A 25,226-nucleotide genomic window follows, 5' to 3' on the forward strand; every position below is an offset into this window, starting at 1 on the left:
GAATAGTCACAGGGAGTACCTTAACGATGGTCAGAGCCAAGGAATGCTGCCAAAAAAAAAAAATCATATTACACAACAGAGCTCATGAAAAAGATTTATTGGAAGGGGAGTGAGAAGCAGGGCAGGCTGTGATGGTGCAGTTTTTATAATAGGGGGTATGGGACATGCATATAGTGAAAATGCAGGACAGTGGCGAAAGTGAAAAAAAGCCAGGTCCCATTGGTCTTTAGTAATGATGAGTATTAAAGGGCAGGGAATAGGGGAGCTTGGTTTTGGAAATGTGGGTGGCTCTTGGTTGACTAACACTTGTTTTTTCATTCACTGTCTAAATGGGTAACCACCATACATTAATCTATTTTGATTTATTTATGCATGTCTCATACACTGATAGTGTTTTTTTGTTGTTGTTGTTTGTTTTTTTGGTTTTTTTTTTTTTTTTTTTAGATGTGGGTGTGGAGAGATGGCTCAGAAGTTAAGGGCAATTATTCTTGTAGAAAACCTGGATTCCATACCCAGCAACCATAAGACAATTCACAACTGCCTTTAATTTCAGTTCCAGGGGATTCTAGACTCTCTCTGATCTCTTTGGGCACCAGGCATACAGTCAGGTCAGGCCCATACATGCATTCGGGTGAACTACTCATATATAAAATAAACAAATAAGCCAGCCATGGTGGCACACTGTTGCAGGATGTTTGATCACACCGTTAACCCTGTGAGACTGCGTTGTTCACTGGAAAAACCTGTTTCTGGTTGTGGTGTGGCTCATCCTTGGTACATGCTTTTATTCTCAAACAATGAAGGTCAAGTTAGTCGAAGGAAGCCACCATGTTTGAAAGTGGTGTCTAGTTGAGTGACAGACAAAGTGACGAATCAAAGAAAGATTTGACAGAGTAGGATATGCTCATCTCTCATGAGAACAGAAAGGAAAGAGAGACGGCATAAGAGAGTGCAGAAAGAGAGAAGGTAGTTTTACCAGGAGAGTTTTACAGAGACAGGTTGAAGAGAGAATAAGCTAGACACAGGTGAAGACAGAATGAGTCAGAGAATGAGAAGAAACCAGAAGATCGGAACAGATCACCTGAGTTAGTTTGAGGCCAAGCAGAGCAAAAAGTCAGAGGATGAGAGAGAAGCCAGACTAATCTGTCAGCTTGGAGAGGAGTTTGAACCAGAACAGTTGAGTTGACCAGCCAGCCAGAGTTCAGATACAGCCATCATCAGTAAGCCTCCATCTGAGATGACAATTACACCAGGTCAATAAAAGTTACTTTTACAGTGCATAAGCTTTAACCTCAACATTCTGGAGGCAGAGGCAGGTAGATCTCCGAGTCTGAGGCTAGCATGGTCTACAGATTGAATATCACAATAGCTAAGCCTGCACTGAGAAACATTGTTTTAGTGAGGGTTTTGCTGCCATGAACAGACACCATGACTAAGGCAAGTCTTATAAAGGACATTTAATTGGGGTTGGCTTACAGGTTCAGAGGTTCAGTCCATTATCATCAAGGTGGGAGCATGGCAGAACCTAGGCAGGCATGATGCAGGAGGAGCTGAGAGTTCTGCATCTTCATCTGAAGGCTGCTAGTGGAAGACTGACTTCTTGGCAGCTAGGATGGGGATCTTAAAGCCCATGCCCATAGTGACACACCTACTCCAACAAGGATACACCTCCTAATAGTGCCACACACTGGGACAAGCATATACAAACCATCGCAAACCTTGTGTTGACAAACCAACCAAAGTGTTTCATGTGTGTGTATGCATGCATGTGCATCATGTGTATGCCCAGTGCCAGTGGATGCCAGATGAAGGCATCAGATCCTCTGGAACTAGAATTACAGGCTGTTGTAAGAAGATGAAATGGGTGCTGGGAGCTGGACCCAGGTTATCTCCAGGAGAGCAAATGCCTTTAATACTGAACCATCTCTCCAGCCTCCAAACCATCTTGTTCATTTCTTTGTAACCATGTGCACTTTCTGTCCTCCTTCCATTTAATGAGGTCTCATGGGAATTGCAACAAGGTTGTTGTCTCTCTGAAAGACCCTCACATAATCACTGCCCAGTCCTACACTAGAAGGGGAAAGAATATCACAAAGTCATATCAAGGAGAAACTAAACAGACCTTGATATACTCCTTCCCCAGTAAGACCGTATACCACCCCTCTTCTCTTCCAGTTATATTCTGCCTGTATGGTCACACAGATATTGTACCTGTTACCCTAGCACTTTGGAGGATATTTTAGTCAAGTCTTCCTTTTATGGTGAGACCCAGACTCAATACAAAACAAAGGCAAAATAATAAAACCTTGTAGGTCTCTTCTGGTTTTTGTTTGTTTTTGTTGTTGAGACAGCTTTGAATTCAATATGTAGCCCAGGTTGTCTTCTAACATCTGTATCTGAATGCTGAGATTACAGGCATGTGTCATCATATCTAGCATCTTGGTCTTCATTTTTCATAATACAAGGTCCCCATGTAGTGTAAAATGTGGGTTTTACATTTTTTTTTAATGTTTTTCTCTTATTAGTGTGTCTTTTGTTTTAGTAGACTCAGTCATGAACCCTGTGACTGGGGAGGAAATGATATTTATTTTGTTCCCTACACATGGTTTAAACTTATTGAGTTAAAATAAGTTGTTGAGAATCTCAAAGTTTTGAGCTGAAGATGTAGTTCATTTGTTAGAATGTTTCTGTAGCATAAACCAAGCCTAAGTTCAGTCTCTATCGACTGTAGAATGTGAGCATGGCGGTGTACTCCCAACTATCTAGAAGAAGGAATGCTAGAAGTTCAAGGTCATCTTTGGTGAATTAGAAAACAACCTGGGATACATGAAACCCTATCTAAACATTAGAAACAAAGACACCAACGATTGTTGATGCCAAGAAGTGCTTGCTGACAGAGCCTAGTATGGCTTGAGAAGTTCTACTAACCCCTGACCAATACAGATGCAAATATAGCCAACAATCGGACTGAGCCTGGGGACCCCAATGGAAGAGGTAGGGGAAGGGCTGAAAGAGCTGAGAGGGATTGCAACTCCATAGGAAGAACAATATCAATTAATTGGACCACCCAGAGCTCCCAGGGACTAAACCACCAACCAGAGAGTTTATATGGAGGGATCCATGGCTCCAGATACACATGTATCTGACTTCAATGGGAGGGGAGGACCTTCATTCTGTGAAGGCTTGATGCCTCAGGATAGGGATCTGCTAGAACGGTGAGGCAGGGGTGGGTGAGTAAGTGGAGGAGCACCCTTACAGAGGCGGGATGGGGGGGTGGGGATGGAATGGGGGGTTTGTAGAGGAGTAACTGAGAAGGGAAATATCATTTGAAATGTAAACGAATAAAATTATTAATAAAAACTTAAAAAACAAACAAAATACAATTCTTCTAAAAATGTTGGGGTGCTTAGAAGAGGCCCTCCAAACAACCAAGTTCAAAACTATAAGCTTCCTGTGAGAAAGATGCAGAGGCTCTGCCTGAAACTGTGAAAGATACATGTGTATGAACAAGTATCTCTAAAAGCTTCATGAACTGACTTGAGTTTTAAATGTGTATTTCCATTTTTTAGCAGAAGTTTAAATGAACAATTTTTCAGCTACTATGAACTGGCAGCTTTCATGCAAAGAATGAGCAGCAGGCTTTAAAATAACAGGTTTAACTGTCCCCTTTATAAGGAAAAAGGACATTTTGCATTCAAGTGTCATTAACTGCTGGGTTTGGAACAGAAAGATGTGTAGGCTGAGCCAATCTCTTATGTGACTTGGTTTGTCCTTTTAAATACTTTGTATTCCAAATGTGATAATTTTTATATGAAATGTCCTTTTAGTTCAAAAGTCAGTGAAAATGGATTATGTAATATACAAAGACAATTTAGCCTAAAAATTACTAAGTAATGGTACAGTTGTCCCAGAATGTTAAATAAAAAACATAATCATAATATTTTAAGAATTATTGTGAATTAAAGAAAAATATTTTAAATTTACTGTAGAAAAACTTAAACCTACATAGAAATAAATATTTTGAACCACTTGGCTTGAACCACTGCTCCATTTGCCAATAGATTTTGCTGTTTGCTTCTCCATTCTGATACTCTAAGAAAAACTGAATATCTAAAAAAGAATGCTAAGCATATTTTACATCATCTACAAATCTTTCCATGTGCTTTTCTAATAAGGATTTAGCTTATGTGACAAAATACATGATTAAGACACACACAATTATTCATATAATCACTCAATAATCTCATAACAGAATTTAATACCAACTTTATATTTGAATTCTCTGACCTTATTGAAGAGGTTTTTACAGGTACAATGTCAGAATTTTTTCTTTTAAAATTTATTATTATTGTTGTTGCTGCTGTTGTTGTTTGGTTTTTTTTTTTCTGATAGTAAACTTTTTTGTGTAGCCCTGGCTATCTTGGAACTCTCTCTGTAGACTAGACTGTCCTCAAAGTCACAGAGATCTTCCAGCCCCTACCTTCTGAGTGTGGGGTTAAAGGCACATGTTACTATTGCTGGATTCTTTTAAAAACTAATTAACTTGGAATAGTGGCACAGGTTTTTAATAGCAGCACTTGAAAGACAAAGGCAGAAGCAGATGAATTATGTGAGTTCAAGGCCAGCCTAGTCTACATAGTGATTTCCAGGACAGCCAGAACTATATAGCACTATTAGCCAGAACTAATGAGTTTGTCTCCAACAATGTCCCCTGCCCAAAATAAAATAAAATAAATCTATTTATGTTTCTCTCTCTTTAATGTATGTGTGTGTGTGTGTGTGTGTGTGTGTGTGTGCACGCGCGTGCTCATGGAGGTCAGAAGAGGATGTCAGAGCCTCCTGGAACTGGAGTTACAGGTAGTTGTGAACTACTTGGTGTGGGTGTTGGGTGTTGATATTTGGTCTATTGCTATGTATTATAATGCTAAATTCTATGCCCAAAGGTCTAGGCCTACAAAATGACTTCTCATGATTACAAGCTTTTGTTGTACAACCTTGTTCCTTTATTTAAACTGTTGCTTAAATAAATTTGGCTTCAGCCAGTTACTGGAGGGATTAGAGGTAGGTGGGTTTGGAGTGACCTGGTTGGAGGAGAAGAAACAGGGGTGGGGGTGGTGGGGAGAAGGAGGAAGAAGAGGAAGATAGAGGAAGCCACCACGAGGAGAGATGGACAGTGAGCACATGGCCAGGACAAACAGCAAGTATTTGGGGTACACAGTTGGGGAGGTAGCCAGGCTAGCTAAGAATAGATTAGTTATTACCACCCAGTAATAATCAAAGCCAAATAAAATAACCATAGTCTGAGTCTCATTTATTTGTAAGCTAGTCAGGGATAAGCTTATATTGCTTGTACTACAGTTGGGTATCGAACTTAAGTCCTCTGGAAGAGCAGCAAGCTCTCTTAACTACTGAACCTTCTCTCTAGCCTCCAAGTTGTCAGAATTTAAATCCAAACAAAATTAATAGAATCAAGAAAAATATAAAACAAACACAAACAAAAGACCCCCTCAAATTTAGAAATAAATACCCAGAATAATGACTATATGTCTTTTCTGTGTGATACCAGAGTATTTCCCCCGGGACTACACAAGAATCTAAATCTCATGGTGTCTTTTCTTTGACTTACTGTTGTAAGATATTTATTTACCTCTGGATATCCTGTATTGGTGACATTTCCTGATGCTGAGAACAAGTACCTCAAGAAAAAGAAGTTAAAGGAGGAAGAGTTTATTTGGATTTTAGTTTTAGGGGATGTGGTCTATCAAGGCTGAGGAAGACATGGCACCAGGTGCATAAGGCAGCTAGTCACAATTTGTTGGTAGTCGGGTAGCAGAAAGCAGACTGGAAATGGGCCTGACAATGAAACCTTAAGTCCTATGCCAAGATGATTCATTTCTACTGGTAGATCTCTATTTCCTAGAAATTATTTAAAACAAGGCTGACCCCTGGCTACCTAGTCTTCAAACACTTGAGCCTACATGTGATATTGTTTCACATCCAAGCCAGGATGAACTCAGAAATGCTCACTAAATACCCTCAGGCCACTTATAGAAAAGCAGCTATCTGTGTAAGTAAGTTTTGGTCAACAGCAGTGTATATGAACTGGTAAGAACTGTATTCCCAGGCTGGAGAGATGGCTCAGCAGTTGAGAATGCTAGTTGCTCTTGCAGGAGACTTAGGTTTGATTTTAGCACCACTAAGGTAGTTAGTTCCCAGCCACCCATAACTCCAGTTCCAGGGAATCTGCAGTATTTTTTGATTCCTGTTATTTTGTTGTTGGCGCTTGTGATTGTTGTTGTTGTTGTTTTGTTGTGTGTGGAGGGTGTGTGTGTTTCCCCTCTATGGATTTGAGATTATTTATTTATTGTATGTGGTTTTTTTTAGTGTGTGTGTTATTTATTTCTTTGGTGTGGTTAATCTTTTTTTGTTTTGTTTTGTTTTGTTTTTGGTTAAAGTTTTCCTTCAGTTACATTTCTTTAGAGGTGGATATTGTAGCTTGATATTGCTTAACTTTGGTTTCATCATGGAATGATTTTCTTTTTTCACGTACTGTGATTGACTAGACTAGCATTTGTGGTGTCTTCAAGTCTTTAGAACATCTGTCCAGACCCTTTCGGCTTTTAGGGTCTCCATTGGGATGTCAGGTGTTATTCTAATAGGTCTGCCTCTGTATGTAACTTGGTCTTTTCACCCATCCTCCTTTTAATATTTTTCTTTGCTCTGTGATGTTTAGTGTTTTGATCGTTATGTGACAAAGGGACTTTCTTTTCTAGCCCAGTCTATTTGGTGTTCAGGATGCCTTTTGCACCTTTATAGGCATCACCTTCTTTAGGCTAGGAAATTTTTCTTCTATGATTTTGTTGGAAGTATTTTCTGTGATTTTGACTTGTTTTCTTTTTCTTTTTCTTTTTCTTCTTTTTCTTTTCTTTCTTTCTTTCCTTCCTTCCTTCCTTCCTTCCTTCCTTCCTTCCTTCCTTCCTTCCTTCCTTCCTTTCTTCTTTTGGAACCTGCCTCTGCCTCCCTAGTACTGAAACAAAAGGTGTGAGCCACTACTACCCAGCTTGACATGTGTGAGTGTGTGTGAGTTTTTTTTTTTTTTTGTGTGTGTGTGTGTTCCAGCTGTGTTGCAACACTCAGTGCCTGCTGTGCTAGAGTCACTGGGCTCTGTTGGATTCAGATAACCATGGCTATTATTGATTGCCTTTTTATGCTGACATCCAGCCATCTGGGTTTAGAAAGATTACATTTTAATCTGGTTTTTGTTGTGTGAGTATTTTGTTTCTTGGTTTCTGTTAATATTTCTGTTACATAGGAGACTGCAGTGGCTCGTAGGACATTCTTCTGGGATCCCCATATATATAGCCACTAGGGGTTCTAGGTAAAATGTATTTCTAGGTACTGGAGCTGATACTTAGGAATGAGAAAGGACCAAGAGTGTGTGAGCTGGAGAGGGGCCACAGTGGGTGAAAAGTAGGGTTTTCCATGGGGATCTACTTAGTCCCCTGGCGTGGGTGCAGAGAGTGAGGAGAGGCCACAGGAAGGTCTTCTACAGAGTTGGAGATAAGAATGGTGGATAGTACTTGGAGGAGTGATGGAGAGGTGGAAATCTGAAGCTACCCTACCTCCTTCCCTGGACAAAGCAGCTTGCAGATTCTTAGGGAATGCCTGTTTGGCACTGGAGACTAGGATAAGCCATGAGTGGGAGAGAAAGAAGTTTGGAGTAGAAGATCTGCGTGGAAGTAGAAGATCTGGAGAAAGTGGCAGAGCAGAAGGGGAGTTACAGTACATGGTCGGCTGTGGAGCTGGGGATGAGACTGGAGGATTGAATTTCACGGAGCTGAGGGAGAGAGAGAGGAAGATGTGTAGTTAGCCTATTTCTTTCCCTGACTGGATTCGCTCTTAGTGATTTACTAGCCCTTTGATGTTTGTTCCTTCCTTGACTTCCTGGCAATGATGGATGGGGACCTAGAATTGTAAGCAGAAATAATCCTCTCTACTCCAAGTTGCTCTTTAAAAATTTTTAGTTTTTTACTTTTGAGATTATAATATAATTAATTAGACTTCTTACTCTTTTCTCTACCCCATACACCTCTCCTATTCTTTCCCAAGTGGCTATCTATTTTTTATTAACTGTTATTGTGTGCCTGCACATGCACCATGCACCACACACACACACACACACACGCGCGCATGCACACACACACACACGTACACAGATGCACAAGCTTAGTCTGTATAACCTTACGAGTATATATGTTTTCAAGGCTGACCCCTGTGGTATTGGATAAAGCTCTTCTCTGTGGAAAACTGTTCCTCCCACTCCCAGATTTCCTTAGGTGACTGCAGGTTTTTTTTTTTTTTTTTTTTTTTTTTTTGGGAGGACTGAGGCCTCCTGGACTTTTTTCCATTCATTATGGCGTGAATATTGGTGTTCTCTTCTCAGCTCACGTTTGGGCAGCCACGTTGGAACTTTATGGGTACAGCATCTGATATTCCTAAGAGACACAATCTCACAGTAAACCTCCTGTCTCTTACATTCTTCCTACCTCCTTCTTCCTTCCAAAATTCTTCCTTATGTACAGGAAGTTATGTGCCTAACTTCCTTTTTTTTGTTGTTGTTAAGCTTTTATCACATCAACTAGAATAGTGGCTTTACTCCAGGTGCCTCCACCAGCAAAGGAGAGTCCAATTCCTGATGATTAGGTAGTCAGATTTTTTTCACTCCCACTGTCTTGATTATTCCAGGAAAAATAATGTGCAAAAGAGTACTCACAATATATACATATAGAACTCATTAATATTAGTAGTGATTTCAGAGTTTAGCAGTGCCTTACCCGTTCAACACCTACCCTATGTCTAAAGAGAGGTGGGTTCTTCTAATTCACTGTAACATTATAAAATCTTTGTTTATCAACTCCCAGAAAGGGAAAAGTAATTTTCATGTATAAGGTGTTCCTAATGCATGCTGCTAGCTTATTTTAAATCATTTGATTTCGGCTCCAAAATAATCATAATTTAACATGTGTACTAGCAGATTGTGATGGTCTTTTTTTAAAAAAAGTTTTTAAAATTATTTATTTTTTTATGTATATGAGTATACTGTAGCTGTCTTCAGACACACCAGAAGAAGGCGTCAGATCCCATTACAGATGGTTGTGAACCACCATGTGGTTGCTGGGAATTGAACTCTGGACTTCTGGAAGAGCAGTCAGTGCTCTTAAAAACTGAGCCATCTCTCCATCACCACGATGCATGGTCTTAATTGTACATTTAAAGTTACCATATGTTCATGTCACTGTTAAGTCTAGATGTCAGAATTTAAACAATCTTTAAAATGTGTGAATGTCTCTTTAATATACTGATTACAAAGCAAAAGAGCCAAAGTACTTCATGAGCATTGGAGTGTAGCAATACCATCATATTTCTTTATAGAGTTGTGATCTTCAAGCTTTTTTTGTTTGATAAAAGGTCCAGGTATTGCTCCCATAGTGTGAGAAATTATTTATACTGCATCTCAGCTACAAAAATGGTCCTGACCCCTTAGTGATCTGTTCTTTGCCAGCTGACACTGAAGCTTGTCCAGTAGATGGCAGTAGAGCACCATGAAAGGAAAGCATGGGCTCTCTGTGTCCTGTAGGCTCCTTGCCAGGTGACTGCAAAATGAGCCTCCAGTTTCTGCTCCCTTAGCACCAGAAGCAGCTGCAGCACCCAGTGTCTGCAGTACACAGCAACTCCAACAAACAGCAGCTTCCTCAGATGCCCTCCAGGGGTTCCACCCAGGAGTGGCCTGCTGTGAACAGGTTTTGGTTGGACTCTACCGTAGTAGAAGTCCTCCTTTGAGGTCCTTTTTATCCTCTTCTTAGCAAGGCAAAATAAATAGATAGATAGATGAATAGATAGATAGATAGATAGATAGATAGATAGATAGATAGATAGATAGATAGATAGATAAAAAATAAAAATAAGATCATAGGTCTTCTTATTTCTCATAGACTATCTGTTAATCTTCATAGTCAAGGTGAGTGGATTTAGTGTCATCTAAAAGACAAACTTTTGGGCATGCCTTCAAAGGCATTTGCAGAGAGGTTTAACTAAAGGAAGATGACGCTATAATCCTAGACTGTAGTCCTAGACTACTGGGGTGGGGGGAAGCCAGGTGAGCTCTGCATTCCTGGTTCTCAGTCTCCTGATTGGCTGAGACCAGAGCCAGCAGCCTCATATGCTGTTACCACAGAGATGCTGTACTGAAGTGCTTATCTGACAATGCAGATGAGATTTGTTCCAAAGAGCAACTTCTTTCTTTCTTTCTTTCTTTCTTTCTTTCTTTCTTTCTTTCTTTTTTTTTTTTTTTTTTTTGTCTTTGTTTTTGTTTTTTGAGACAGGGTTTCTCTGTGTAGCCCTGGCTGTCCTGGAACTCACTCTGTAGACCAGGCTGGCCTCGAACTCAGAAATTCACCTGCCTCTGTCTCCCGAGTGCTGGGATTACATGAATGCGCCACCACTGCCTGGCTACAAAGAACAATTTCTAAACAAGTCCACTTTGCCTGAATTCTAGTAACCTTTCTTTCCCACTACCTCTGGTGGGTGGTGGGCTAGAAAGGATGTTAAAGCATTTAAGAAACATTATTAAAAGTCAGGTTGAGAAAAATTTACCCTACACCAAATCATCTCGTCTCTCCTCCCTTGACAGACTATTTCTTCAAACTGTGAGCCCAAATAAGCCTTTTATTTATTTATTTTATGCATATGAGTACACCATTGCTCTGTTCAGATGCACCAGAAGAGAGCATCAGATCCCATTATAGATGGTTGTGAGCCACCATGTGGTTGCTGGGAATTGAACTCAGGAACTCTGGAAGAGCAATCAGTACTCTTAACTCCTGAGCCATCTCTCCAGCCCTAAGGCGTCTATCTTAGGTTGTTCTTGTCAAATATTTTGTTGTACAAACAAGAAACATCACCAATTTTTCTAAAAGCAACTATTTTTTTGACGTCCAATTTCTAGTGTCAGGATAAATTAGCTCTAAATTCACTATTAATCTTCCAGAGTACATTTTTCATTCAGACATTATTCAAGATTAGTTGCAGACCTGTACAATAGAGTCTAGGATGATGTAGCATTCTTTGGGAATTTCTCTGGTTGTCAGGACAAACCTCAAAGAGCAGCAAGTGCTCTTGTTCACTGAGGATCTCCCCAGCTCCAGTGGTTTTGTTTTGGTTAAATGAGGTCAATGGAGCCTGATACCACATTTGGTTTATACTATCCGGGGATGAAATCCAGGACTTTCTATGTTTTGGACAAAGCCCTATACTAACTGAACTACATCCCAGCCATCTTCTCCCCTGCTGCTTCTGTTTTAAACCTATATGACATCTTTACCACAACTTTTTCTCTCATTCTATAACTCATAAGATGAGTTAAATACCTGTCTTCTGTGTGGTATAAGCCTGGTATAAGCCTTCTGTAAGGTATAAGCCTGATAAACCCTCAGTAAGTGCCTGACACCTTTCAAATTATTGCTTTTACTTTGCATGTATGGATATTTTGCCTTCATGTTTGCCAGGGTACCACATGCATGCAAGTGCCACTGGAGACCAGAAGGTGGCGACAGACATCCTGGAACTGGAGTCATAGACACTTGAGGTAAACTAAGATACTGACTGATACATTGGATTATTTAATAGTTTATGTAAAGACTGAGTGATACTCAGTTCTAAGATTAACCTTACTTGCCACCTGGAACAGAATGACCTGGAGAAGTAGCTGAAACAATGCCTCATTGCCCTTAACAACCTGCTGGCTCTCAAATTGTAAAATTGCTTGTTAGCCCCACCTTGTGTACAAAATGAGAATGCAAACCAAAAATAGGCCTTACAGGAGCTTTCCTGGTTTTTCCACCCACTGGTGCCCATGCCTCTCTTGCGCTCTGGTGTTGGTGTGCTTTGTCCAGAGATTCCCACTAGGCTGTGTGTCACAATGTAGGTGCTGGGAATTAGATCACAGTTCTCTGGAGGATCAGCCAGTTCTCTTCAGCTGAGTCAGCTCTCCAGCCCCACCTGACACCTTTATAACCCTTACACAGTGACTTTACAGGTCTCACCTTCACATCACTAGAACATATTTTGTTTTTAAAACAGGCCACCTATCCCAGTTTATTTCTTAGATATATTTTGATTGAAGTAGAATTGCATCATCCCCATTTGCCTCACTCTATACCTTCTCAGTTACTCTCCTTCCAAGTCCTCCCAAGTTCTTCCCCTTAATAGCTTCTTTTTCTTTCATCATCCTTGTTACCTATGTCTGTGTAGGTAACAATGTATGTGGGCCTGTGTTTACACACACAAGTATATAAATGCAATATGCTGAGTCTGGTTTGTTGTTTGTGTGTCTATGGTTTCAGGGCTGACCGCTCTCCACTGGCCATCCAATAAGAGGCTCGTTGGTGGAGAGGCTAATTCTAGCTCAGCAACCATCAGTTGCCTGCAATTCTTCGTCTAGGGGTTGGGCCCCACAGAAGTTCCCTCTTTCACTTTATCATGTTTTGTTGCTCTTGATCCTGCCTTGTTTATGCAGTTATTTCTAGGAGAGACTGTTTCCCACCAGACCTCCTGCTGTTCTGGCTTTTGTAATCTTTCCATTCCTTCTGTCCAGAGGCATAGATGCAGGATCTGTAATGTTGATATATCAGTGGGGATTGGCCTCACCAAGATCTGTTGATCTCCTCTGCATTGTGTGCAGTCCTGATTCTCTGTGTTGGTGTCAGATTGCTTCTGTTTGTTTGTTTGTTTTAGGGACAGGGTTTCTCTGTGTAGCCCTGGTTGTCCTGGAACTCACTCTGTAGACCAAGCTGGCCTCGAACTCAGAAATCTGCCTCCCTCTGCCTCCCAAGTGCTGGGATTAAAGGCATGTGCCACCACTGCCCGGCGTCAGATTGCTTCTTGATGAGGGGTGGTAACTATGGTTATACAAAAAGATGGGTCTCACACAAAGAGTGCAACTATTGTTGACAAAGGGCACTGTGTCATTTACACAGAAACACTGATACTCATCTAGGAATAAGTTTAACTTTAATTTTAGGCTTATCAATTTGTTTGTTCCAGCCTTTCACTTGGAAGGCCCCATAACCCTTATTTGTGGAAGTTAGGTCCCAGTTCTTCCTCCCAACCCCTAGGCTCTCAGAAATAAAACTCAGAATCAAAATAAATTTACACATACCTTGGCCATATAGCTAGGCTCTTCTCGGACTAGATCAAAACTTAGAGTAACCTATTTATTTTAATCTATATTCTGCCACATGGCTGGTTACCTGTACTCAGGTATCAAGCATCCGTCTCCTCACACCTTCTCCAGGCAAATTTCCTGTCTGACTCTACCCTAGAATTTCTCTCCTCCCAGACGTTCCACTTCCTACTTCCTGCCTAAGCCGAAGGTCAAAAGATTTATTATTGACAAGTGCTACACCATTAGAGATATATGATATTCTCTCTAAACCTATCATCAAAGTGAATTAGAAAAAATTGAGAAATAGCATTGTAATAAAAGTTGTTTTCATAGCCATTCAATATTTTAAAAAGTTGTTTCACAACAATTTTTCAGGTTATTAATCAGAAGTATTCTTTTCAATAAAATGAAGAGGAAGCCTGGACTAGTGAAAAAGCTCATTGGTTAAGAGTCCTGTAAGGTTGGCCAACAGATAATGAGCATGGTGTGCTGGAGAGAAATAGCATGAGGTGACTGCTCCAGCCTACTAGCTGTGAGGTGACTTAAGGATGTCTGTAAATCCCAGCACACTGGGACACTGAAAAGCATTCTTTCTTAGCAGAGAATCCTAATATCTGCCAAGTGAGCTGCATGCCTGAGGAAGCGGCCTCCATGATCATTTTCTCATGAGACACTTTGTTTTAGTTAATCTAGGAAACCTATAATAGCTTTGGACTGCTGACCGATTTCTCAGTCTGCAAGGAGGTTTGGGTCACATTGAACCCAGATAAACTATTGCTTAAGAAACAGAGATGTTGAGAATTGGAAGCTGTGGGCAATCTTTATTCTGTTTGCCTATAAACAATGCTGGAATATTCAATAAAGCACAGTTACTCTGTATCTCCTGTGTCCTGATTAATGTGACCTAATTATCCAAGGGACACCAATGCACTGGATATTGAGAGTGTTCCTGGAGCTCAGGCTCCATGGCATGGTTTTTCTGGATAAGTCTGCATCACCTTATAAAGTAAGAATTTACTTTGAACCTGGGTCTCTTCTTATAACCAAGAACTTCTAGGACTCCTTTAGAATAAAATCCAGCCTTTAAATAATTTTTATTGAAGTATGGTTGACATGTAAAAGCTGCTCTAATTTATTTTATTAATTTGTTAATTTTATCAGTGCCTCACTAGGCAACCTTAGATGCTCTGCAGTCAAGGCTGGGGTCACAATCCCAGGGATCCTCATGCCCCTACTTCTGCCTCCCAAGTGCTGGGATTAGGGTACCACTGTTGAAGTTTGGTTGTTTGCTATGGATTGTAATGCTAAATACTGGCCCCCAAGATAGGTTGCTGCCCTGATAGATCCATGGGACAAAGGAATCCTCACATACACCACAGGATGTTTTGTCACTTTGTTCCTCATTTTAAAACTATTGGTTAAATAAACATACCAAAGCTTGTTGTAGTGCAGAGGAGGGGTAGGCATTGTTTCAGTTGCTGAGCTTTGGTCTGTGGAGAGAAGATAAGGAAAAAAAGAGAGAGAGAGAAGAAGGGAGAAGACATCTTGAGGTTAGTAGATCATGAGAGCATGTCCCTGAGGGCCAGGCAGCTGGAGTAGGATCAACTAGGATGGAACATGGAAAGTCATATATCGAGGTTATTGATAGGGAAGTAGACAAAATAGCATAGAATGTTGATAATTCCCAGCTCTAGTGTTGTTAGGGCTTAGTATGAATAAAACAGTTTTGTGTGCTTTATTCGGAACTAACTGGTTAAAGGTGGTTAGAAACCTCCGATATTTTAAACCACCATACACAAAGATGTCTGGCTTGCTGTTCTATTCATGTGTACAAATCAGTAAGTTGTGTGGATATTGTACACTAAGACAAGGTCACCCTCATCAAGGCTAAGCCGTTTGCACAAGTGATGCTATGTTAGAGACAGCATTCTGTCCTAAGAGCCCAGCATGGAGATCCCAACAAATGCCAAAATGAGAGCAAAAACCAAATATGTCATAGTCCATAGGTCTGGGAAAATGCCTGACTATACTAATGTTACATTTTGGCCTTTGTAGCTCTATTATTTGCTAACTTTTCTTGCTAATTGAAGATTGCCAACTAGGTGTGTGTGTGTGTGTGTGTGTGTGTGTGTGTGTGTGCACGCACATAAAAAAGCCTTTGGCTATATTATTTGGGCAAGTTCCCTCTATGGCCTTGTGCAGATTTTCCTGATACATCTCAGATCCAGGCTCTGATATTACAAACAGAGAGCATCTCTTAGAACCCTCTGTCCTGAACAAAAGCCATGAGGTCAGGGCTTCCAGACACTGAGTCTGCAAAGTAAGCTATATTAGTTAAGGTTCTCTATAGAAACAGAACTTATGGAATAAATGTATGTTTGTCTATGTTATGTGTGTATATGTGTATGTATGTGTATTTTTGCATATGTATGTATGAGTGTGTGCATGTGTGTGTGCATAAAGGCGATTTATTAGAATGGCTTACAGGCTGTGGTCCAACTAGTCCAACAATCACTGTGTAGTTAAGGAAGGTATAAGAATCCAGTAGATGTTCATTCAGTTCATGAGACTGGATGACTTAGTGGGTCTTCTGTATACACCAGAATACTGAGGTAGACACTAGCTAATGCTAATGAAGTAATGGATTACAGCCAGTGTGCAGAGGGGAGGCAGAAGCCATTCCTTCTTCCATGTGTTTTATAGGGGCAGCCAGCATAAGGTTTGGCTCAATATGAAGCTGTATCTGCCCAATTCAGGAGATCCAGATTACAAGTTTGTTTCTCCCGCCCCTTGCCAAAGATGACCCCCTGACCACCAATCCTATGTCCGGTGTGCCAGACCAAGCCTGAGATAACCCCTGCTCAGTGCTGCACAGAGGCAGGGCATAGCACTCCTGAGATGACCACAGATACCCATAGGCACCACGTGTGACTAAGATAATGAAGTACATAGTGGAGAGATGGAAGAGAAAAAGAAGCAGAACAATGTGTACAAAATGAAGAGAGGCAGAACTGGAGACTTAGAGTAGTGAGGAACCGCCTGACGTGAGTAGCTGGTGATGCCCACCTATGACCATAGTGAGGTCCTGGCCCATGTTGCTGTAAAGGGCCATGTCCAGATTTGTGGCCCTGCAGGAGAGGGAATATATTAACATCAATAGCTAGTGGATATTCCTGGTCTGGGCTACCACCTGGGGCCATGTTGATATCTGAGGGCCCTGTGGATCTCTCCATTTATACCTGGGCATCATGAGAGAGCTGGCCTAAATGCTTGAGAGCAGGAAACCTGGCCCTGTATCTCTCCAGCTACAGTACTCAGGAGATCAGGCCACATACCTTTCCCAGGAAGCACAGTTTGCTGGCCCTTTGTTTGTAGGGGTCATGGGTGAGCATGCCCCATGGGCATACGTATGGGAAAGCTGGCTCTGCCACACATCTGCCATGCAGTGGTGTAGTTGAGGGAAAGAGGCCCTCCCTTTATCTTTTGCCACCTATGGCAGGTGGGGAGAGCTGGCCCTGTTCCTCACTAGCTGCAACTCTTGGCAAACTAGGCTGTGCACCTTGCCTGGACAATACAATAGAGCCCTGCTGGCATGGATGCAGGTAAACCTGCTCCAAGGGCATGAGAGCAGGAGAGCTAACTCTGTCTCTTGCTGGGTATAGCCCTGGGTGAGCTCACTGGGGGCAGTGATGGAGAGCCTGTCCTAATGATGATGGTGCAGAATATCTGGCAGCTTAACTACCAACTCAGCTAACATCCAGTCCAAGGTCCAGGGCTTTGAGTTGGCCCACCCCATCATGTATTCCATCTATGAAGCACATGAAGGGGTTGACCAACAGATCTCAAGCTTCAGGATCTTCTTGACACATGTCAATCACAAGGTATCCAACAGGAGTCCTGGAGATAATCCAGGATTGAGAGTATAGCAGAAGCCAGAGGGTTTGACCCACACTAATGACGCATTCCAATGAAATATTGCAAATAAGGAAGTGTGGACAAATATACTGTGAGACACATTGTGATACACTACAGTTTCCACAATGAGTTTCTTTCCCACTTTTTCTTTTGGGAGGGAGAGTTTGCAAGGAAAGAGGGTGGGTATGGAGGGACAGGAGGTGAATGAGATTAGGGTTCATTATGTAAAATTCAGAATGAATCAATAAAAAGTTAAATAAAAACTATGTCTTTCGGATGGTGAGATGGCTCAGCAGGTAAGAGCACCCGACTGCTCTTCCAAAGGTCCTGAGTTCAAATCCCAGCAACCACATGGTGGCTCACAACCATCCCTAACGAGATCTGACTCCCTCTTCTGGTGTGTCTGAAGACAACTACAGTGTACTTACATATGATAAATAAATAAATCTTAAAAAAAAAAACTATGTCTTTCCAACTAAAGATTTAGAGAAGAAGAAGAAGGAGGAGGAGAAGGAGAAGGAGGGGGAGGGGGAGGAGGAGGAGGAAGCGGAGGAGGAGGAGGAGGAGGAGGAGGAGGAGAAGAAGAAGAAGAAGAAGAAGAAGAAGAAGAAGAAGAAGAAGAAGAAGAAGAAGAAGAAGAAGAAAGAAGAGGAAGAAGAGGAAGAAAAAGAACCACCAGCACCAGCACCACAAGAACAACAAATACAAGAAGGAGAAACAAGCAAACACCACAAACCTCACAAGTGTACCTAGTCCCCTTGGGTTTCAGTTAATTTCTGATGTAACTTTGACAGTCAAGAATAACTATCATGATGGCCCTGGGTCACCGAGTGCCACTTTTAACCTCAGGTTATAGTTATTTGATAATGTCTTTAGTGAAGTAAATATCTTAAAACTTCCAGTTCCTAATACAGTTAATATAAATAGATACTATACACATGAACATATTTATTATTGAGATCTAACTAAACCTAAGTATGTTTGGGCATTTTTCCATGAACTGATGAAGAATTACTGACTTATTGCCCCCTGTGCCAGGACTCAGGAGGACTTGTGAACAGGACAAGGAGGACATGGATCTGGTTAAGGAAACTAGTACCCAAACACCACTCCCAAGATTCTATGCCCAATGTTTGGTCTGGGTGAGAAGGCAAGTTGTAGTGATTTCTAGTTCCTAGAAGCTAATTATTCTCTTATAAAACCAATGTGCCTCTCACTCCAATTTGGAAGTGTTAGAAAACTATGTAGTCTAGTTCTGAGTCAAAGAGTCAGAGAGATGGTTCAGTAGTGAAGAGCAGTTCCTGAGAATCTGAGTTTTGTTCTCAACATGCTTAATAAGGAAGTTTAAACTGTATAAAATGCCAGTTTCTAGGGTTCCACTGCATTCTACCCTCCAAGGGCACAATATTGTTGTGCACAAACACTCATCTCCCATTTCTCTCTCTTCTCTCTCTCTCTTTTTCCCTTATACATACTGACATACACAGAGGGAGACATATATACAACTCAAACATACACATAACACACACAAACACAATAAAAGGGAAGAAAGATAGCTCAGTTGTTAGGAAAACTTGTTACTTGTTATTTGTTAAGAGCACTGGTTGTTATTCCAGGGAAACTGTGTTTTGTTTCCAATGGCTCCGTGATAGAAGCCAGCTGTCTGTAACCCCAGTTCCAGGGGACCTGAGGCCCTCCTCTGTCACTCATGGACACTAGGCATACGAGTGTTACAGAGACAAGCATATATTCAGGTAAAACAACCACAAAAATAAAACAAACCACCCTGTGGATCTTCGGATAGTGAAGGAGGAGGGTTGGAGGTGACAGGCAAAGCAAAAGAGCAGCTCAGTGATAGACAAGCAACCTGGCCAACGTTGTTTCAGAGAGTCCTTCTGGTCAGCAGGAACAGTGGCAGACCCAGTTTGGTGTAGGGTAGAGACAGCTTCATGCTGCATATGTAGGGACTTCTGTTTAGAAATTTTAATCCAGCACCATTGCTGTTGTGGCAAGGGATCATATCCAAAGATACAATCCAGCTTGAATGTAGACACACCCTTAGTACATACCTTTTGTCTGTAACGGTTGAGGGATATATAATAAAACCTCCAAGTTCCTGTGCTCCATTCAGCTACTGTCTGCCTGCCAACTCTCTTGCAGTGCTGGGGCTCCCGAGTTCCTTTCACTGCCATGGAGACCCATACAACAACCATCCTCCCCAGAGTCAGCTGCTACGACACCCATCTACCCAGTAGAAACAACCTCTAGAAGTTTATAATTTACAAGTCAGATTTATATATCAATAAATTCACAATCCACAAGATACCCACACAATATTTTCAGAGCTAATTGATAATGATACAAGCTGCCCACCAAGATCAGACACATGATCCCAATTATTCTATCTCTTTATGCTTTTTTTTTTTGGACAGGGTTTCTCTGTGTAGCCTTGGCTGTCCTGGAACTCACTTTGTAGACCAGGCTGGCCTTGAACTCAGAATTCTCCCTGCCTCTGCCTTCCAAGTGCTGGGATTTAAGGCGTGTACCACCACCGTCTGGCTATTCTATGCCTGTATGATATTCATAACTACCTGTGGCTATTTAAAACCATGCACGATCAGGATTTCCTTCCTGTCTATCCACTTCCATCTTGGCTTCTTCCTCTCCTTTGAGTTGCTCTCTGTCCATGCAACTCTTTCTGCTACCTCCATTTTTCTCCTTTAATCACAAGCCTCTTACTGTACTAATATTTTAATGAAATTGGACAGGGAAAATCCTGGCAGATCTAACGATGAAGTAATGTTTGTAGAAATAAACAACCATGTTTGAAAGCAATATCTTATTGAGGGCCAGACAAAATGATGAATTAGAGAAAGATCTGATAGAACAAGTCAGAAATAGGATATGCCCAACTCTCATGAGAACATCAGCAAGAGAGAAAGTGTGGTGTGGTATGTGGTGTGTGTATTGCAGTTTTACCAGAACAGGTTTACAAAGTTAGATTACAGAGAAAACATACAGGACACAAGTGTAGACAGAACTGCCCTGAAAATGAGAAGGATCCAGAAGATTAGAAAAAAAAATTGCCAAAGTTAGAATGAGGCTAACAAAGCAATTCAGTCAGAAGTTGAGAGAAGTCAGATTTAACCAGTTGGCATGGAAGACTAGATTGTGTGGAGGCTGGAAGCTTTCAGGCCTAGGCCTAGCAATCATTAGAAAAGAGGACATGCTCTGGGTTCAGTCCAAACCCATATATTACCCCAGCTTGTGTCCAGCTCTCATCTTATCTTGTCATCGGAGGAAATAAAAGTGTAATTTACAAGAAACCTCCACTTAAGTGAAGATGAGAGTCTTGACATTGAAAGAAAAAAATTAAAGACAGCAAGTATGGATCAAAGTTCAAGTTTATTAGGATGAGAAATTAACACATGCATATATGAAGTTGAAGAGAAAGAAAGGTACCTAGGAAAATACAGAGAAGACCAAAATAATGGATTTCAACTTCTCAAGACTGAGTTACTATATTATACTATCATCATGCTTTGATCTGGTTTACTCACTAAATAAACAATGAGAAGAATTCACAAAAAACTGACCAAAACCCTCATGTTGAAGTAGGAAGAATAAATTTACAACTCACTGGAACTAAAGGTCAGTCGCTGATAGAGGTCTCCCAGGCCTGCCTCTCCTGGAGCAGGTGAGATAACTGGAGAAGACACAGGTCAGTGTGGAGGGGAGTCATGCTCAGGTCTGGGCTGAACTCACTTCCTTGTGTTGTCTTTACAGGAGACAGAGACCTGGACACAGATGCTAGCCATTGAAAGAAAAGTCAGGAGCTTTTGAAGTCACACAAGGCAGGTATCTCACACTATAGAAGGAAATAATGAATCACAAATTCTGATTGGTGATTATTAAACCATCATACCAAACAGGCATCCATGCTAACAACAGTTTCAGTCTAGCAAGTCACACAGGTCAGGAATATGTTCTCTGAGTACTTTCTATCTTACTGAGAGAGACGCATCAGATCTCTGGGCACTGTCCATGCCTATGGCAGTACAGCATAAGACCTGTTAAAAGCCCACAGCAATAGGGCCCAGAGAAAAAAATGTGAGCACCCACAATGGGTACTTGTGTTTCCTACTGCAAGGGTCTCAGGAACCAACTCAGACTTAATTACTGGCAGCTGAAATATAGGTGCCTCTTTCCCACCTGTGGGAAGAACACAGCCAGTGAGAGACTGTGGAAGGAGTAAAGTTGTGGGAGTAGAAGAATCTCCTGTTCAAACCCCAGGTAAGTTTCTTGAATCGTGACTGCACCTCCATAGATGCAGGAGAAAACACAATGGAAGATTGTATGTAAAGATGACTTAATGGCCTTCTGTAGGTCTGTTCTCAGCAGAGACCTTCTCTGTGACATCTCTCTGTCTGTGGGGAGTCACAATCAGGTCTCCATCCCCTCTATCAAGAGGGCAGTGGATTTTTCTATATTTCCTTTATGCTTTATGATAGAGTTAAAGTCAGCACACAAGTCCCAGTGCCTGAGTGGATACATATTTCCTCTAATGGCCAGGTCCATTTATAGCTTGGTCTGCAGATCTGTAGAGAGACAAGCATTCATACCCTGCCCCTTTCTTACCTTTATTTCTTCCATACCAGAAAAATCACCACAGTTCCCACCACCGAAGCTCCAAGAACCAGGCCGATGAGGATTGCTATGATGGGGATGGTTTGTGGCTCTGAGAATGGAAAAGAAGGAAGAGTGAGGAGTCTGGCCCTAGCTCTCAACTCTGATTGCTCTTGTTTTCAAAGTGCTCACATTTTTCCTGACAGCAGAGTGTGTGCTCACATCCACTCCTTACCCCATTTCAGAGTGAGTGGCCCAGGTAACCCTTCATGGTTGACATGACATGTATATCTCAGCTCTTCTCCAGGAGGAACCACCACAGCTGCCCACTTCTGGAAGGTTCTATCCCCTGCAGGTCTGGTGTCTGGCATCTCCATGTCCTGGATGTGGTTTTTTCCATCCCTCTTCCAGGTCAGGGTGATGTCAGCTGGGTAGAAGCCCAGGGCCCAGCACCTAAGGGTGACATTCCCTTCAGGTCTTACATGGTGGGTCACATGTGATCGGGGGGCATCTGAGGGGAACAATCAGAAAATTCATGTACTTTGCACTCCTCCAGGGGCCTGAGCAGTGCTCATGGGATCATTCCTGGAAAGGATGGGAGACATGGATGAGGGACGGAGCAGAGTCCACACAGAAGCCTAAACTCAGGTTCTGGTGATCTATTCTTTGTAATATTTTACAATAACCATGAGCCAACTCAGCGCAGGTAACTCTGGGTCTCCCTCTAGACAAATAGACTTCTGGTTCTGACTGGGGAAGGGGTCTAGGGACTCAGCAACCCTGGAATCCGACATTCAATGTCCTTGTGCATGGACAGTGATCAGGCCTGAGATGGAAGGCAACTGCTGTTAATGGACACACTGAACTGTCCTGGGAGAAGGCTGAATCCTCTGGAGAGTCCCTCTCTCATGTTGAGTCAGGAAACCTAGGAGCTCTCTTTCCCCTTTGATGCAAGACAGTGTAAGCATTCCAGCTGCTCCCTGCTGAGGAGGAGGCCTCAGGGAGGCAGGAGCTCCAATCTCAGAAAGCAGAAGGGGTTGGCAAGGGCCTCTCTTACCAGAGCGCAGCAATGCTTCCTTTCCAAGCTCCAGGTATCTAAGAAGCCTTTGTACACACTCCCCTTGCAGGTAAGTCCTCCAACTTTCTGTCATGCCTCCTTGCTCCTGGTATGTCTTGAATTTTTCACCTACTTCACCCTCTGCAGTCCAAGAGTTCAGGTCCTCATTCAGGATTAAGGAATCATAGCCATAGTAGGTGAGCCGGTAGTGACCTTCGATGAAGCTCCCATCATTTGCCACATTGCAGTCATACACTTCCTGCAGGGTGTGATAATCTGCCCCACCCCCATTCAGCCTTTGGTCACTATGAGGCTTCTCTCCCATCCTAGGATTTTTGTCCCCAACTAAACCCCTAACCAGGTAACAGTCTGTAGTTCTCTGGATCTAAAGTCACCAGGTCCCTTTGACTATGGGTGTATCTCTGACTTGGGGACCTAGAGTGGAGCTTATTGGGTCAGACCATTAGGGCACTGAGCAGTTATGGCCTCAGCCCTGAGATCACTTACCATTCTTCTTGTCTTTATTTGCAGACATCATGTACTTAAGTATTCGTCTTCCTGACAGTGAGAAGCTCAGGGCTTTTGCTGTCTCTTTCTCCCAATATTCAGGTGGCTCCTGCTTCATCCAAGCAGCCCGAGGTTGCATCCTTGCATTTGGTTCTTTACTGTCAAATCCCTGAAACTGTATGGAGTCTACATATCCGACCTGGATGAACCGGGCCTCCAACATGCCAGTCTCCAAAATCACAATGTTGAAAATCTGCAGCCAGTGTGAGCCTGTATGTGGTGCACATTGAGACTCTGACTTTTCAGCCTGGACCCAAAGCAGGTTGGTATAGAGTAGAACTGGGGTGATTGTGTGTTTGTGGACCTGAGGTGCAGGAGAGGGTCAGGGGTGATCCAGCTTAGGGATCAAGGAGGGTCTGGTTATTCAAGGAAGAAAGTGGAGAGGTGAGGATTTCAAGTGCTGTGTCTTGTTCCCTAAAAGGCCAGTTCCCTCCAGGCCTCTCACCCACCTGCACAATACTGGGTCAGGTCTATCGCCACCAACAGGAGGAGGAGGTCCCAGGGTCCAGGCTTCCTCATCCTTTCTGATGAGTAGGGCCTCAATCAGGCCCTGTATCTCTTCACTTTATAACCTGCTGTGGCTGATGCTGGTTGGCTTCTCATAGATTTCCCAATGGTAGTGATTTAGACCTGATGGGGTGGGTCTTGGAGAGACCAACTCCTAGGTGTGGGGGATGTCTAGGGTACTGCTTCCCCACCTTGCACCCGTTATACAGCTTTGTGTTCTGGCACCAGTGTCTAAGAACAAGTCTGTCCTCTGGTCCAAGTTTCAAATCCTTGAGTCCTAGCCCAGAGGCCTGTAAGTCAGCAATTGTCAAACATTTCAACGTTAGAATCTCTGTACATGCTCAGACATTGTGTAGCCTTCTCTGGTGACTGTGCTTGTATGGATTATATCAATCCATATCTATCATTGGTAGGAACTAGATGTTTTGAGAGTTTTGATTCCATTCAGATATTGATAACTAATTGCATGTAAGCTGAATAAAAGAGAAAGAACTGTTTTCCAAAAGGAAATGAAGATGTCAGTAGAGCCTTTTAGATATTTACCATTTCTGAGAGTCCTTATTTTCATCTTCCCTCCCACAGATCATAGAATTTTGTGTCTTCTTTTTAGCAGGTTTTTTTTTTTTAATTTGAAACACAGAAAAATTCAGTTTCACAGATGTATTTTAGGAGAAACAATTTTAATACTCACTTTTATTTGTATGTATTCTTGTGTGTCTCTGTGTGTATGCAAAGAACAGGTACTCATAGGTTCCAGAAAAGGTAGTGAGAAACCCTGCATCTGGAGCTAAGGAACAGACCTGCCAGATTCAAGTGCTGGGAAATCAACTGTGGTCATCTGCAAAAGCAGCAAGGTCCTTCATATCAGTTTTCTTTGAAAACAGTATCTCAGTTTGGAGCCCTGGCTGGTCTGGAAGTGGCTATGTAGACAAGGCTGGCCTAGCACTCAGACATCCATCTGTTACTGGCTCCAAATTGCTAGGAATAAAAGTAATTTGCCAACCATTTGAGGTAATTGTAAATTTTACTCATTGGTAAGTCACTAAATGGGCACAGGTGGCACTTTCCTTCCTGAGGGCATCAAACATCCCTGAATTCTTCATTATTGGCTGCATTCATATCCATAGGCGAATCTTGCACACTGAATGTTAATGAATGTCATTTTGAAGTAAGACGTTCTTTGACTACATCCTTTCAGTACAAATTGTCAAAAACCCAGTTAATATGGCCACATATTTTCCATAGAAAATGTTGAAAGTATTAATCAGGCCCTAAGTTGATGGTGAAGAATTCCAGTACTCAAAAACCCTAATGCTATCTTGGGAGCTAAGA

The 25,226-nt window shown here is 42.0% G+C and overlaps 1 protein-coding gene and 1 long non-coding RNA gene across 5 annotated transcripts in view; one reads left to right on the plus strand and one right to left on the minus strand.

Annotated features, from left to right (window-relative positions):
• Nucleotides 1–21,536: 21,536 nt before the first annotated feature.
• LOC110283730 (class I histocompatibility antigen, Gogo-A*0201 alpha chain-like) lies at nucleotides 21,537–23,906 on the minus strand. Of its 2 annotated transcripts, none has more exons than XM_021149185.2 (5): nucleotides 23,837–23,906; nucleotides 23,328–23,597; nucleotides 22,821–23,096; nucleotides 21,999–22,274; nucleotides 21,537–21,875 (listed from the first exon to the last, which is right to left on the minus strand). In XM_021149185.2, exons 1-5 carry the CDS (start codon nucleotides 23,904–23,906, stop codon nucleotides 21,778–21,780), a joined length of 990 nt encoding a protein of 329 aa, XP_021004844.1. In that variant the 3' UTR covers nucleotides 21,537–21,777. The 2 variants fall into 2 exon arrangements, with proteins under 2 accessions (XP_021004844.1, XP_029327092.1); XM_029471232.2 differs by having other exon boundaries at nucleotides 23,328–23,467; nucleotides 23,833–23,906.
• LOC147000419 (uncharacterized) overlaps nucleotides 22,720–25,226 on the plus strand; it is a 36,797-nt gene continuing 34,290 nt past the window's right edge. For 2 of the 3 annotated variants that reach the window (XR_015045965.1, XR_015045963.1), the window contains exons 1-2: nucleotides 22,720–22,890; nucleotides 23,352–23,649. This is a non-coding gene — a long non-coding RNA (uncharacterized LOC147000419). The remainder of the gene's footprint in view (nucleotides 22,891–23,351; nucleotides 23,650–25,226) is intronic. The other variant, XR_015045964.1, reaches the window with a different exon arrangement.

Source organism: Mus caroli, unplaced genomic scaffold (genome assembly GCF_978045245.1).
Source record: "Mus caroli unplaced genomic scaffold, Mus_caroli_1 scaffold_18, whole genome shotgun sequence".
NCBI lineage: Eukaryota > Metazoa > Chordata > Mammalia > Rodentia > Muridae > Mus > Mus caroli.

Excerpts from the sequence above, each read along its gene's own strand:
- LOC110283730 (XM_021149185.2), bottom strand. The coding sequence starts at position 23,906 with ATGAGGAAGCCTGGACCCTGGGACCTCCTCCTCCTGTTGGTGGCGATA. Across the intron at positions 23,097-23,327 it reads AAATAAAGACAAGAAGAATG|ATTATCACACCCTGCAGGAA; the intron begins GTAAGTGATCTC and ends GGGGTGGGGCAG. Across the intron at positions 21,876-21,998 it reads GCCACTCACTCTGAAATGGG|AGCCACAAACCATCCCCATC; the intron begins GTAAGGAGTGGA and ends TTCCATTCTCAG.